General features: G+C 45.0%; 2 protein-coding genes across 2 annotated transcripts; one reads left to right on the top strand and one right to left on the bottom strand.

Moving 5' to 3' along the window:
- Nucleotides 1-141: 141 nt before the first annotated feature.
- Nucleotides 142-5,876, top strand: PtA15_7A258 (uncharacterized protein; the record flags this gene model as incomplete). Its single annotated transcript, XM_053170846.1, has 22 exons — nucleotides 142-179; nucleotides 255-585; nucleotides 660-1,022; nucleotides 1,091-1,206; nucleotides 1,286-1,385; nucleotides 1,446-1,520; nucleotides 1,599-1,736; nucleotides 1,798-2,057; nucleotides 2,116-2,264; nucleotides 2,339-2,893; nucleotides 2,975-3,259; nucleotides 3,323-3,750; nucleotides 3,839-4,088; nucleotides 4,153-4,260; nucleotides 4,340-4,587; nucleotides 4,648-4,734; nucleotides 4,799-4,867; nucleotides 4,935-5,069; nucleotides 5,139-5,241; nucleotides 5,306-5,529; nucleotides 5,597-5,733; nucleotides 5,816-5,876. 22 exons carry the CDS (start codon nucleotides 142-144, stop codon nucleotides 5,874-5,876), a joined length of 4,260 nt encoding a protein of 1,419 aa, XP_053022087.1.
- Nucleotides 5,877-11,039: 5,163 nt separating this feature from the next.
- On the bottom strand, nucleotides 11,040-13,969 carry PtA15_7A257 (uncharacterized protein; the record flags this gene model as incomplete). The annotated part of the gene is made up of 4 exons (XM_053170845.1): nucleotides 11,040-11,692; nucleotides 11,765-13,070; nucleotides 13,152-13,463; nucleotides 13,544-13,969. 4 exons carry the CDS (start codon nucleotides 13,967-13,969, stop codon nucleotides 11,040-11,042), a joined length of 2,697 nt encoding a protein of 898 aa, XP_053022086.1.
- Nucleotides 13,970-14,198: the final 229 nt, after the last annotated feature.

Genomic DNA, 14,198 nt, shown 5'->3' with positions numbered 1-14,198 from the left:
TCGAGTGGTAAGCTGGGATGAATATGCAGAATCCGAATTTCTGGTCGGCCATTGCCGCCGAGCGCGCCACCGAAAGACTGACTGTACTGTAGGACAAAGCGAATCACCCATCCCAGCCGATTACCACCGAGCCAGAAGACGATGAAGCAGATCGTGTTGCAGGAAGCGCCCCAGAAGATGTGAGTACAGGACCAGCTATTCATAATACCAAATTCTCCGGAATGTATCAACTGACCATTCTCGGGTCGTTCTAGAAAACATATCCAATTCTCCGTTTTATCTTCTCAAGAAATCGTAGCAATATCCGAATATGAATCCACTCAACGCGATCTTTATAGCATGGTTGGATCCGAGAACAACGGAATCAATGTCCCTGGTGCAATTGAACCCCTCGTCAAAAAACCCGCCAAGGGCGGTGTCTTGGATAGTAGGCTGGGGACATCCGACAAATCCGGGATATGCGGAACTTGTAATGCTAAAATGGCAGACTGCGTCGGCCATTACTCCTATATCAAACTCATCCTCCCGGTATTTCATATCGGATATTTTCGGGCGGTAATCCAGATGCTGCAAGACATTTGTAAGGTATGTGGAATATATCACCTTCCCTCAGTTTCTCTAGATTTATGGCGCGTCAATTGTTTTGGAATGATTCACAGACGTGTGCTAGGGTGCTCTTATCAGAAGAAGATCGTCGGCTATATCTCATCAAGTTCCGACGTCCTAATCTCGAGAATCTACAGCGGCAGCATCTAGCCAAGCAAGTCAACACCGCCTGTCGTAAGATTATTACTTGTCCTTATTGCGGTGCTACCAATGGTACAGTCAAGAAAGTCGGTGCTTTGCGAATCATCCACGAGAAATTCAGGGCAAAGAAGAAAGCAGACGAATTGGCGGCATTCAGAGATACCTTCATCACCGCTGTCAAAGAAACTAAAGAATTGGGACCGCACCTTCACAAGGCTCAGGAAGACATGAACCCGCTCCGGGTCCTAAATCTTTTTCGAAGAATAACCCCTTCAGTTAGCACACAATCTCAGTTAGCCTAGCCTCGACTGTGGAGCTCATTTCAAAACCTTTGTTCCCATAGGATTGTGAGCTTCTTGGTTTGGATCCTGAAGTTGGACGGCCTGAAGAATACATTTGGCAGTACATCCATGTCCCACCGGTCTGTATTCGACCTAGTGTTGCGCAAGAGGCCGCCACGTATGTTTTCATCTATACAATTCTGGAAATCTGCGTTAGTATCCACCCAATGACTGTTGTGAAACTAATCTCCGCTTAGAAATGAGGATGATTTGACAGTCAAGTTGACCGAAATCATCTTCACAAATACTCTCATCAAAACTGGGCTGGTCAAAGGAGTACCAACTCAAAATATCATGGTGGGATTATGTCTTTATCCCACTTCCTCTACTACTCTGACGTCTTTTTGGCATCTCTAGGAGCAATGGGAATTCATGCAGCTCTCTGTTGCCATGTACATCAACGCTGAGCTTCCCGGAGTCCCTTCACAAATGGTTGGTGGAAGCTTCTGTTGGTCACCCCTTTTTTGCACAATGGTTTACATCCTAATGGCCCTCTTTACATTTGCTCAGGGAGTCAAACCCATCAAAGGTTTCTGCCAAAGACTCAAAGGAAAAACTGGTCGATTTCGTGGCAATCTATCTGGAAAACGTGTCGACTTTTCTGGTCGAACGGTCATCAGTCCAGATCCAAACCTTAGCATTACGGAGGTAAGGTCATCATGATTTCCAATTCAGGCCAGGTTTAAAGCGAATTGACTTCAGTATGTAGGTTGCGGTTCCTGACCGGGTGGCAAAAATTCTGACGTATCCAGAAAGAGTTACTGCTCACAACATTGATCGATTACGACAATGCATCCGGAATGGCCCTGATATTCATCCGGGTGCCAATTACCTCGTGGCAGGTAATACATCAAACGCCAGCGGAACCGCAGCTCCTTTCAAAAGATCGTTGAAATTCGGGAACCGGAATCATGTCGCGAACACTCTGCGATTAGGGGACACAGTGGAAAGACATTTGCACGACGGAGAGTGAGTCTACTTGCTTCTTTTGTATAGTCGTTGCTTCCGACTGAAAATTATACATTAGTGTCGTACTTTTCAATCGGCAGCCGAGTCTGCACAAACTTTCAATCATGTCTCATAGGGCCAAGATACGACCATGGCGAACCTTTCGATTTAACGAGTGTGTTTGTACGCCTTACAATGCCGATTTTGACGGAGATGAAATGAATTTGCGTAAATATATTTACCTGGCTCATGTGGTGCGATGAGATTACGGCTGACTGTTATCCTATTTGCGCGACCGTAAGATGTACCGCAGACTGAAGAAGCACGAACTGAAGCTACGGAACTGATGAATATCAAATATAACCTTGTTACCCCTCGAAATGGCGAACCGATCATCGCTGCTACCCAAGATTTCATTACAGCTTCTTTTCTACTATCTCGAAAAGATAACTTTTATGACCGACAGCAATTCAGTCAAATCCTTCAATATCTGTCTGATGCTACCTTGCATATAGATCTTCCACCCCCAGTGATCTGGAAACCCGTTCGGCTGTGGACTGGGAAGCAAGTCTTCAACGTTCTTATGAGACCGAACAAAGATTCACCCGTCAAAGTCAATGTCGAGGCCAAATGTGCCACACATCAAAAAGCTGCACCCGAATACTTACCGGACATGTCGCCTAATGACGGCTGGCTCGTCATTCAAAATTCAGAAATCATGTGTGGAGTAGTCGATAAGGCCATCGTCGGTGGTGGAAAAAAAGATTCGATCTTCGCAGTAATTAACTGCGACTTTGGTCCTGATGAAGCTGTCAAAGCCATGAATAGACTTGCCAAAGTCAGTGCTAGATGGCTAGGTTCGTTTGTTTCATTTTTATCTGGTCTGCTAGCTTAATCATTTGCTCGTGGCGCACACTCACGACGCTTCGTTCAAACAGCGAATATGGGCTTTTCGATTGGTGTCGGCGATGTCACCCCCGGTGAAAGACTATCTACGCAAAAAAATGCACTTGTTGCTAAAGCCTACAAAGAGACAGACGAGCTTATTCAACAATCGAAAGCTGGAAAACTAGAAACTCTCCCAGGGCGCGACTTGGATCAAACACTTGAGGCTATGATTTCCGGAGTCCTTTCAAAGGTCAGAGATAGTCTGGGAGAAATTTGTATGGCGGAACTCACAAGGCACAACGCACCTTTAATCATGGCGACCTGCGGATCTAAAGGTGCGAGCCTCGTTACATGAAACTTGGTCAATCAGCTCAATTAACATTTCCTACGAAACACAGGTTCTAAGATTAATGTGGCACAGATGGTAGCTTGTGTCGGGCAGCAGATTATCAGTGGCAATCGTATTCCAGATGGTTTTCAAGACCGGTCCCTTCCGCATTTCCACAAGAAAGCCAAAGAGCCGCCGGCCAAAGGTTTCGTCAGAAATAGTTTCCATTCTGGCCTCCGCGCCACCGAGTTTCTCTTCCACGCCATTTCCGGAAGAGAAGGTCTCGTTGATACCGCAGTCAAAACAGCTGAGACAGGTTACATGCAAAGGAGATTGATGAAAGCTTTAGAAGATCTAGCCACTCGATACGACGACTCTGTTAGAAACTCTGTTGGTGGGGTTGTCCAATTTACATATGGAGATGATGGCTTGGACCCTACTTACTTGGAAGGAGACGGAGAGCCGGTCGAATTTGCCCGCACTTGGAGGCACACAAAAGTGAGTTGACATCAAGTAAAGCATCTTGACAAAATTTACGCTACTCAATCATCCATATATCATACTATGGCATTATCTTGTGGTGCAGGCTACAGTCTCTCATCTTGATGGCAGAGGGCTGCATCCTTACGAAATTATCAAATTGGTCACCGATGGTCTAGCGCAACCTCGTTTTGCTACCGCTTGCACGCAACGCTTCAGAGACTCGGTCTTGGATTTCATGGTTGAACGGGTTGCCAAGCCCGCTGCAAATTACAGGCAGAGCTATGGTATGTATCCCGCCTTGGAGTTGGAAGGAGATTGGGACGAATACACGGACCTGTCTGCCGGCGTGAGCGGTAAGTCGAGCCTCCGGTCTTCCTTGGCTTCCCAGAATTCCTTTCTGATTTGTTGCTACGTTAGAGGCCAATAAGAAAATCGTTATCAACAAGACGCAAGTCACCCTGAAGCAAATTGAGACATTCTTGAATCATTGTTGGAAAAAATACGTCAAAGCCAAAGTCGAGCCAGGTATGATCCATACCATCAGATTCTTCTTACTGATCTAGCAGTCAAATGACATTTTCCATCGTAACTTGACATTATATAGGTACTGCCGTCGGTGCTGTTGGTGCTCAATCGATTGGTGAACCTGGAACCCAAATGACTTTGAAGACTTTCCATTTTGCTGGTGTAGCCTCGATGAACATCACGCTTGGTGTACCTCGAATCAAAGAAATTATCAACGCCTCCAAACTGATCAATGGGCCTATCATCAACGCACCGCTAGTGGCTAATCAGAACGAAAGGTCGGCCAGAATCGTCAAGGCTCGGCTGGAGAAAACCTACTTGGGTGATGTACATGACCAGTACATGGATTGTCTCGAAGATTCTCAGCTGAAATCTTCCCGTCTCCAGGTCACATCTGTCATCGAAGAAATGTATTCCAACGATTCAATGTACCTTGGTATTCATATCGACATGGAAACCGTTCAACGCTTGCAGGTAAACTACCTATGCTCATGTGGAAGATTTTTCGGGCATAAAACTCATGAAAATCCTCCTTTAGCTGGAAATCACGCTAGATTCAATCAAATGGTCGATCATCAACGCACCCAAGTTGAAAATCACGGCTGACGTACGTTTGGCCAATACATCGTTCAATTTTCCCAAAAAGCCCAAATTGACCAGGTCTGGCTCCACAGCAAATACAAGTAATTCCCCGCAAGAATCGTATCCGGGTTTATGTAGACACCGGTTTAGCAGACGGAGAGAAAGTCCTACCGTTTTACCAGAAGTTGATGTTCCTTCGTCGAGTTCTTCCAGGCGTGGTTATCAAAGTGAGTTATAACCACTCGTGGGAGGCAAACAAACATCTTGGTAGCTGACTATATTTGTTTGGTACACAGGGTCTTCCCAAAGCTGGCCGGACAGTTATCAACAAAAATAGCAAGAATGAGTACGAACTTCTTGTCGAAGGATACGGTTTGCTTGACGTGATGACGACAGATGGTAGGGAGTTTTGTGGATGATCATGATGGTTTTCAATATTGACATTTGCATGGTAAACTTTCAGGCGTAGTCGGTACACATACTATGCCCAATCATATCATGGAAGCCCAAAGTGTGCTAGGTATCGAGGCGGCTCGAAATTGTATCATCAAAGAAATCTCGTACACGATGGACTCTCATGGATTGAAGGTCGACCCCCGACACATGATGTTATTAGGAGACATCATGTGCTACAAGGGAGAAGTGCTCGGAATCACTCGATTTGGGATTGCCAAGATGAAAGATTCAGTGAGCTACTTGTTCAGTTAAAATTTGAAGATACGTTGACTAACCACACCTGCCGGGCTTCCTTCAGGTTCTTATGTTGGCTTCGTTCGAGAAAACAACAGACCATCTTTTCGACGCAGCGCTGTATAGTAAAAGAGACGCAATCGAAGGCGTGTCGGAGTGTATTATCATGGGCAACCCTGCAAATGACATCGGTACATCAGCGTAAGTACTTCTCACGGTACATGTGCCCAAACAAACGTTCATCATATCATCAATCTAAACTATTTTCTTTCTCTCAATCCAGGGCTTGTCTGGTTTCCGAAGTACCTAAACTACCTCCCAGGCGCAAAGTCCTCTTTTATTGAACAGTGCCGACAGCATGCGGGTGTGTATAGCCTCTCCATCATAGATTCTAATACTACTTTTGTATCCAATTTCACGTGCATGCATACTCTGAATTGAAATGTTTTTGTGGGAGGTTACTTGTTGCTTGTCACCCATCTTATCAGGTGTTTAGGGAGGAGTTATTGATGATCTGCCATTCAATTAGTTGTGGGTCACATTGGAATCATATGTAATATATTGTCATATACAAGCCAAAATATTATCATACCTCTCAAAGTGGTCTAACATATAATATTCCGGAGCAATGGTCCATGTAACCTGTTGTTGTGCAACCATGTACAAAGTATGCTTCATAGATGGATGCAAAAAGAATCAATGGAGCATCTACAGTTCACCAGAAACGCTCTCCACAAACAAATTCCCAAATCTGATATGAAAGATCCAAAAACTCAAAGCATCATTTTCTCTTGAGCTGATACAAAATTTCAGATGAATGTTTTGACAAGAACACACCAAATTGAAGCTAAAATCCTCCTTCTGAAAGTACTTGGATAAAGTATGATGCAGTAGTTTATGAGAAAATGAGGTTGAAGCTTTTAGATTTTTCACATTTGATACCTCCCGCCAATCACATCAATCTACAGTCAAACCTGTGAAACCACATACTTGTATAAGGGCATAACCTCCCAAACCACATACTGATTTGGGTCCACCAAAATTTAATTTTGGCCTGTAGCTAACCCTTGTAACCACACATGTAACCTGCCAAACCACATAGCAAATTCTGTCCACCAAGGGGTATGCGGTTTCAAGGGTTTGACTGTATAAGATTGATGCTTTGGCCATGGCCATAAGCCTTCAAGCAATGAATGGTGGGCCAACTATCAGTAGTTTGGTGTAGTTCTGGTGTTCAAATTTGAACTGCATACACTCATAAATGCTTCAATTTCAACTTCATAAACTCAATTTGCAGCAATTGTAAATTTGAAATTCAACTTTGCCACAAAGTTGAGTTTATTAAAGCATGATTTAAGGCTTTGATCTTGTGGTTAAAGTGGATGGGAATGACTGTGTAAATTCTCAACTGAGGCTCCAGCCTCTGCACTGAAGAGCGGGAGCTGAGCAACCGTGTGCTTGATGTCAAGCCCCCTTCTGTGCACGGCACAGGCTGCCCCACTAAACACAATAACCAGCTCTGAGCTGGTGACCAGTAGAACGGCCAGGTACCCCTTTTGTTGAAAATGTCAGCTTAAAACTCTTTGAATTCTTGGGTGCACGCACTTTGGTGCGCCTCACCTCAGGGCACCAACAACCCTACATGGGCAATGAGTTTTCCTCCAGGTGTAAAGTAAAACTGTTTTTATGTGGTCTAGTTTTTACTACTGGTCTAAATAAAAACATGGTATTTGACAAATTCTGAAGAGAAATCCCCAATCAAACTTCTACAAATAACAAATTCAAATAATTGTGGTGCTTGCATATGAAATTTGTATCTATGAATTTTAAAAAAAATCATTGGGATCTGCTTGTAATTTTACTATTTGATTCCAGATTTATATATTCCTTTCCTAGTTTATAAGCTTTCCCTTGATCAGAATGATTGCACTCCATGTATTTTGATTTACCACTAAGATGAATTAAACTCCTAATGATGAATAAAGGGAAGTTTCAGAGTGGAAGAAGTGCCCCCAACCCCCACTTGGGTAGCCCTCTCACTGCCTCCATATTTCTCTCCATCAGGAACGCTATTCATGTAACTTGTGAATGTGCCAAAAGAATTCATGGTTGACCACAGACCTTTCAAAGAAATCAATATACATATTTTCATATAATAGTTCTTTCCCATACCAAAAATATACTTGCTGCAACAAATTTGGCATGTTCAAAATACTGAAAGAATATAGAGGACTACATACAAACCAGAAAACATTTCCAACAGACAATACCCCTCATTTTTACTTCCTGTGGGTGTTGAAATTCTAATATGTATTTATTCTAACCATCATCAAGAAGCTACTGTCTTTTTTACAAATCAAAAATGTGCTATCAGGGATAATTTGTGACAATTCTTCCCATAAGCTCATAGAGTTGATTAAACAAAACCCTACGGCCGTTCCTGTTTTCAAAGTAAATCTCTCTGATCATATATTTGGCTTGGTTACTGACTTCAATTGGGATATTTCCTCCTTCTCCTTGACTGACGTGATGCAAAAGTACAACGGCAGTCGTTCTTGTTTCCGCCGATGCTTCACTATTATTGCTGATGATTGACCTTAACTCTTGAAGTCCGCGAAACTTTTTCTGGGAATTGCCTTCACTAGTAAACAATTCTAGTAAATTTGCAAATCTAGAGTCATATCTGATCAAGTTTTTGAAACTTTCAAAAGTTACTATGCCATGCAAAAAAACCAACATCAGCCCATCAGTTTATGCTGTCGCTGAGTCCTACAGAAACAAATTGGATGTCTGTCTTACTCATGTCTTCACTACGCCCTTCGCGAGGATTGAGTATTTCTGTTTCATCAAGATCATAAAAATTCGAAAACAGTGTAACAGTTTCCATGTGGGTTGAGCAGTTGGGTAAAAAGAGCAAAACAAAACAAAAAACATTGAGATTTACCAGATATCCAAGGAATCAAAGGTAACTCCGCTGATGGACTCTTGTGCCAACGATCACATAATATTTTCAATAACGCGTTAATATATCGAGGAACGACTGCGTCTTTCGTTGACATTGAACGAGGCAGAGCCAATGTGGCATACTTCGATTGTAGACTTATCAGACCATGATGTACCGCTGCTTCTAACTTATAATTCCTAGGTTTTGAAATGCCGGTCTTCATGACGTAGGCAAATGCTTGGATCCAACTTAAGATATCATCCTTGACGGAAGAGGGCACTGTTCTATTTAGGAGAAAATGAAAAGCTTTTTTCATTAAGTCAAGCTCATTTTCCATTAAAAAGGTTCTTATCGCATCTGGGTTTTCTGTGTCACTGTATTCCAGGAGTCGTTTTCTATGATCTTGAGCGTCCTTGATGAATGCCCGCAGCACCTCATTTTTTGACGACTCGTTCAAAAAATGTTTTTCTACGTGTGTCGGTCTGACCAGCCCAACTATATACCCAGTTTTTTTAATGATTTTTTATCCTATGAGTGAAGAAAAATATACGAGTGATATATTTGAAAACGTGACACTTTTGTGCTTACATTTTTCCAAAGCTATCCTCAGTTTAGTGCAATATTTTGATTGACAGACGTGTTTTCATTTTGAAAAGAAAACAGACATCATCAATTTTGGAGAAAGCCTCATACATATCAGTTGAAGTAAAAATGGGATTTCACTGACTCTTAACATTGTATCTATCAGACGAGTAAGATTCTCTAGATGATGTTTTGATGGGGTCTTTGAGAGTCTGAGGATCCATCAAGTAGGCACCCGTAAGACTATGTCCCGTCTGTGGGATCTTATACGGTTCATGGCCTAGACTGTCTGTTAGTGTTATCTTCTCATTCACAACAGCTGGCGCCATTATTGGTCGGATTTTGTATTGCCAGTCGACACCTATCAGGAGCGTCACTCCAACCCACAGCCTTTTTGTTTGCATCGCAGATGACAATTGCCTGAATTCCAGGACCGAATTTTAATAATGACCCCAAAGGATTGAATTTGATGTATTAAGGAATATGTGATGACAGAGTCCACAAGAGAATTGGTGAGCTGGAGCAGCACTCTGGAGCAAGAAAAGCTGCAGTTTTTATAGTCTTTTTCTCTGCGGGCGCGTTGTTCCAAGACGAGATGCCGATGAATGAGAAGATAGAAGCGTCGGGGATACGACAACGTCGGCGCTGAAACGCATGCAGATCGTGGAGGCCACTGGGGAGAACCGAGCTGGACCGAGTGCTCCAGGGCCAGCACATCACACAGCAAACCAGCACATGCCATCATTGATTATTACAAAAGTCGGGTTCCAGACTCGTGTTAGATCTGGCGCGCCATTGTCTGGTTCACACTGTAAGTAGAGAAGGCTTATCATGATCTCCGGAAAATGCTATACATGAATGCAGTTGCCATTTGTGAGCGCCTGAGGGGATTTCCGTGGGGGAAATACATAATCAAGTCTCACTGCCAACAGGTGCTATATATCTGTGCTATCTTTATAATCTTCGTGCACGTACAGTGATCCAGCGGCACGCATCTCGGATCCTGAGCAAATGAGTTTGGTACATAGACACGACGCGACGTGTTTCAGTGTCGATGCACAGCAAGCTAGTCTGGTGCCGAACTTAGCACAAGGTGTTCGAGTTGGAGGCCATAACATTGCAAACTGTCTATCTACAGTTAGTCGTGTCATAGTAGCTGACGTGTCCCTTATCCTCCTGCGGGCACGTGCAGCATTTGGCTGGTCGCGAAGCAATCCCTTCCTAAGACTGGGCTGCCCTCCACTCGAGTGGTTTAGTTATGCTCGGTCTGGTACAACGCTGGCCCTCCTTATATGAGCACATGGCATACATATGGATTACGAGCACGTTTCGATCCAGGAGCGGTGGTGGTGGGCTATTGGAATCAGTATGACCAGGCCGGTGGGCATGATGGTGGTCAATCCCGCTAAGCTATCTACAAATTATAGTAGAATTGTTCGCTCCACTGACTAAAAGAGCGTTCTCCCTTGATGAGCATGTTTGTCGAATCCGAAGTTTTCCATTTGCCAGCTACTATGCTCCCACAATAATCAAGCAGACGGGCCAGGGTTGATTGATGACGGAGCCCCTTGATCAGGGAAGCTTCATTCTGATGGACACAAGCTGGCCTCGGGGCAGGAAAGACGGAACAGCGGCTGTGTTGAGTCTGATACGTGTTTGCTGTCCGAAGTGCCCCCAGTCACATGTCGAAGTCCGGTTGTCTGCTATGCCGCGGCCGGTGATCTTGACCCGGGGCCGGAGGACATATTCTTGCTCCGAAGCTGCCCCCACCCACCTCAATAGCCCTCTCGTTTCTGAGTACCAGCACTGAGCCAACGACCAGTCGGGCCCGTTTGTCCAATCAGTCTTGGGGCCATTTCTGTGCGACCAGCTCGCGCGCCACGCAGTCTATCAAGCATATGGTGCACAGGATACAATATTCTGCTTTTGCATGAATGGTATTCGAAGGGTATCAACAAAGAGAGCATTATGAAGGGGCAGGCTAAGGTTTTTTATCCTTTGAAGGAAAGAAATCGAATCCGATTCGACCGGCCATGTTACCGACGGGACCGGGCAAGCCGACCTGAGATTTAAAGCTCTCGAGGAAATTGGAGATGACGGAATAGTTGGGCTGATCATGGGATTGACCGTCCAACTGGACGCCGGATTGGTTCATCAAGTCAGCCAGTTCGCTGTGGATGGCCCGGTCGATGTCGTCCATCTCCACGTCTGAGTCATCGGAATCGTCTGATAGATCTTTCATCCCCGATCGGGACCCGCCGCCCAGGTCGGGCCCAAGGGGGTCTGCCGGAATCGGCCCACCCTTTTCCCCCATTCGTTTGCCGCGTTTCTTTCGGAGCTCTTCGTCCATCCGGTTCATCAGTTTATCAAACGTGTCCAGATCCACATTCCCCTTCTTATCTTCTGTCATCTGGTCTTCGTCATCCGATGAACTCATCGGTTGATGCTCATCTTCGTCTGTCGGCTTGTCGGCTTCAAAACGAACTGTGCGTTCAGGCTGTTTTCCTTTCGATACTGAAGATCGTGTGTTGGCGCCTTTCGAGGCCATCAAAGTATCTGGGGCCAAATCGGTATGAGGAGTTTTCTTTGGACGGCTTTCTTTCTGCGAGACTTTTGATGTGGGTGGTACGTAGGCTAATTGATAAGAAAGAGGAGATAAAATAATCAGTTTTGGGTATAGGGAAACTGAGAGGAGGAACGGCTGACCCCCTCTTTCCCTACGACTATCCAAGATAGCTTCGTATTGTGCGCCTGTCAACCCGAGCGCTTCCTGCGCAAATTTGAGAAAATCATCCCGCTCTTCATCCATGTCGATGTCTTCTACCACTTCAGCATTAACTTGCTTTTCCATTCCGCTGGGGGTGTTTGAATCGTCGCTATCTGAATCTTCCTCCGACGCTTCCTCGCACACCCCATCGTACGATTGTTTGGTTAGTTTAGGTAATGGCTTTTTATTTCTAGTGGTCGCATTGATTTTATCTGAGGCGTTGGTTGGTTGTGAATCATTAACCAAGGGCGGATCGGCATATGACTGGGTGGTCTTTTCGGACGACTGTCCCCATTCAGCATCAGTTAGACCTGGTACCAGCGTGGCCAGTCTTTCTTTCGTTTCGTCATCATATTCGCCATCAGACTTTCGAGTAGGACCTTTGTAGGCTCTCTTGGCATTCTTGCGTCGACTAGGAAAGATGTCTGCACGTAGCTCTTCTTGCTCAGAATCCTCTGCGCTAGTGTCAGCCGAATCATCTGTCATTTCATCGTCAGAATGTAAAGCACCCTCTAAGCTTCCTTGTCCGTCCACAAACTTCTCCATTTGAGTAGCAAAGGATGACATCTTCTTTATTTCACCATCACTCTCCTGTTCCTGTGTTTCTATAGACGATGAGCCAAGCGGCATTGAATGGGGATCCCCTTCCTTCAGTAGAGCTTTGAGTTGTTCTTCATTTAGGTCCAGCCATTCGTCAGATTCTCCTTTGCAGTCAAGTGAGGTGCTGTGACTATCGGATAGATGAGACTGTCCGACGGCAGAATCGAATCGAGTGATGATATCATTCGGTTTGAGGCTGTCTGCGTAGGCCTTCTTGGCAATCGATTCAAGTTCAACCCATTTCGTGCTACCCTCGACCTCTCCTTGAAAATAGCCGGCCTTCTGGAGTTTATCAAGGTAGCTCTGATATCTACGAGAACGGCCATTGAACATGGGATCGCAAGTCGTTCGACTCGAATGAACTGTCGATAGCGACATCTCAAACCCGCACGAAATCTTCATCCCGACCAATCTCCTTTTCCATTCAACGCTGTCCTCCCTAGCCACATCCATCCAGCCCACTTTTTCAAATGGCTTGGGTGGGTGAAACGTCGTCTCATGGTTCAATAAAACAGCATATAGCGGCCGAGTCATTCGAATCAAGCAATAAGGCCAGTTAGTCGCTAAAGATTTCGCAACCTCGTTGTCATCGGTGCTAGGGTTGCAGGGAGTCAGAGGTGGGAATCGAATCATTTCTCGGCATGCCTAAACCAAAGAAGAACAAAAAACGATCAGCAATCCATAGGCTGGTGAAAATCGACTTAAACCATACATTTGTTAACTCACTTTGAAACTATCCGCGTCTTTCTCGCAGAATGCTTTGACGGCTAAACCTATGAGATTTGGATCAGTTTGAAGGGCCTTGGCTATGCTAATATGAAGGTAGGCTTCCGTGTTAAAAAGGTGGCTCTCAGTGAGCACTTGGGGTGATGCTCCGCGAATGCGATCAAGAATAGTAGTGTTGATTGATGCTGAAGCCACAGTTGAATGAGATCTCGCGCGAAGGATTTCCAATGCCACCTGGGTTGGCAGACCAGCTTGTACATATGGATTTGCCGCTAAAGGAATTAGATGGAGAGATCCTTCTTGAATCCAAACCTGTTGATGGTTATGAGACAGATTAGTTTACTTCACTACGGCGACTAGTGAGTAGAGTTTCTTAAAAGGCGGGACTTAACTCGTCCTTTCGCCAGATCAGGAGTGAGCCATTTGGGGAGATTGTCGGCCGCCTCAATCAGGAGAAATTCGCCATCGTTATCATGGACCTGAATTTGGCAATCAAAAGTTTTGCTAATTTCGAACAAACACCAAACCAGGAACCATTCATCCTGCAGCGAGATTCCGTAACGTAAGGTGCCATCGAGCTGGGATGGGACAATCGATTTCAAGTCGGGCGGATTTCCACTATGCCATATGAATTCGGTCTTGCTTGAAGAATACTTGAAATGTTCAGTTCCCCAGTAGGTTTCCAATTCGGCTTGGATGGCAGACGCTTGGTTTCCCGCTGAGTAAATCGAGAACTTGCAAGTATCATCCTCGAGGCCATCGCTAGATTGTTGGAGTAAGGATATTACTTCAGAGGGATCGATTGGCTCGGGCATCATTGGTTCAAGTTACGCAGGTCCAAGGATGAGCTGGGCCGCGATTCGAACTCCAAGTCCCTCGCTGCTGCGGGCGTCTGACTCGCGAAGCGAGCGGCAGGAGGGAGAATCGCGGTCTATCGACATCTTCCAACTTTGGGCGGAAGGATTCCAACCTTTATGATTTGCTTCCAAAAAAGATAATCTCAACCTATTTCAACATCCTTCCACGGTGTGTGCTCACCAACTCAGC

Source organism: Puccinia triticina, chromosome 7A, assembly GCF_026914185.1.
Source record: "Puccinia triticina chromosome 7A, complete sequence".
In the NCBI taxonomy this organism is placed as follows: domain Eukaryota; kingdom Fungi; phylum Basidiomycota; class Pucciniomycetes; order Pucciniales; family Pucciniaceae; genus Puccinia; species Puccinia triticina.
This window is presented reverse-complemented; position numbering and strand designations above follow the sequence as displayed.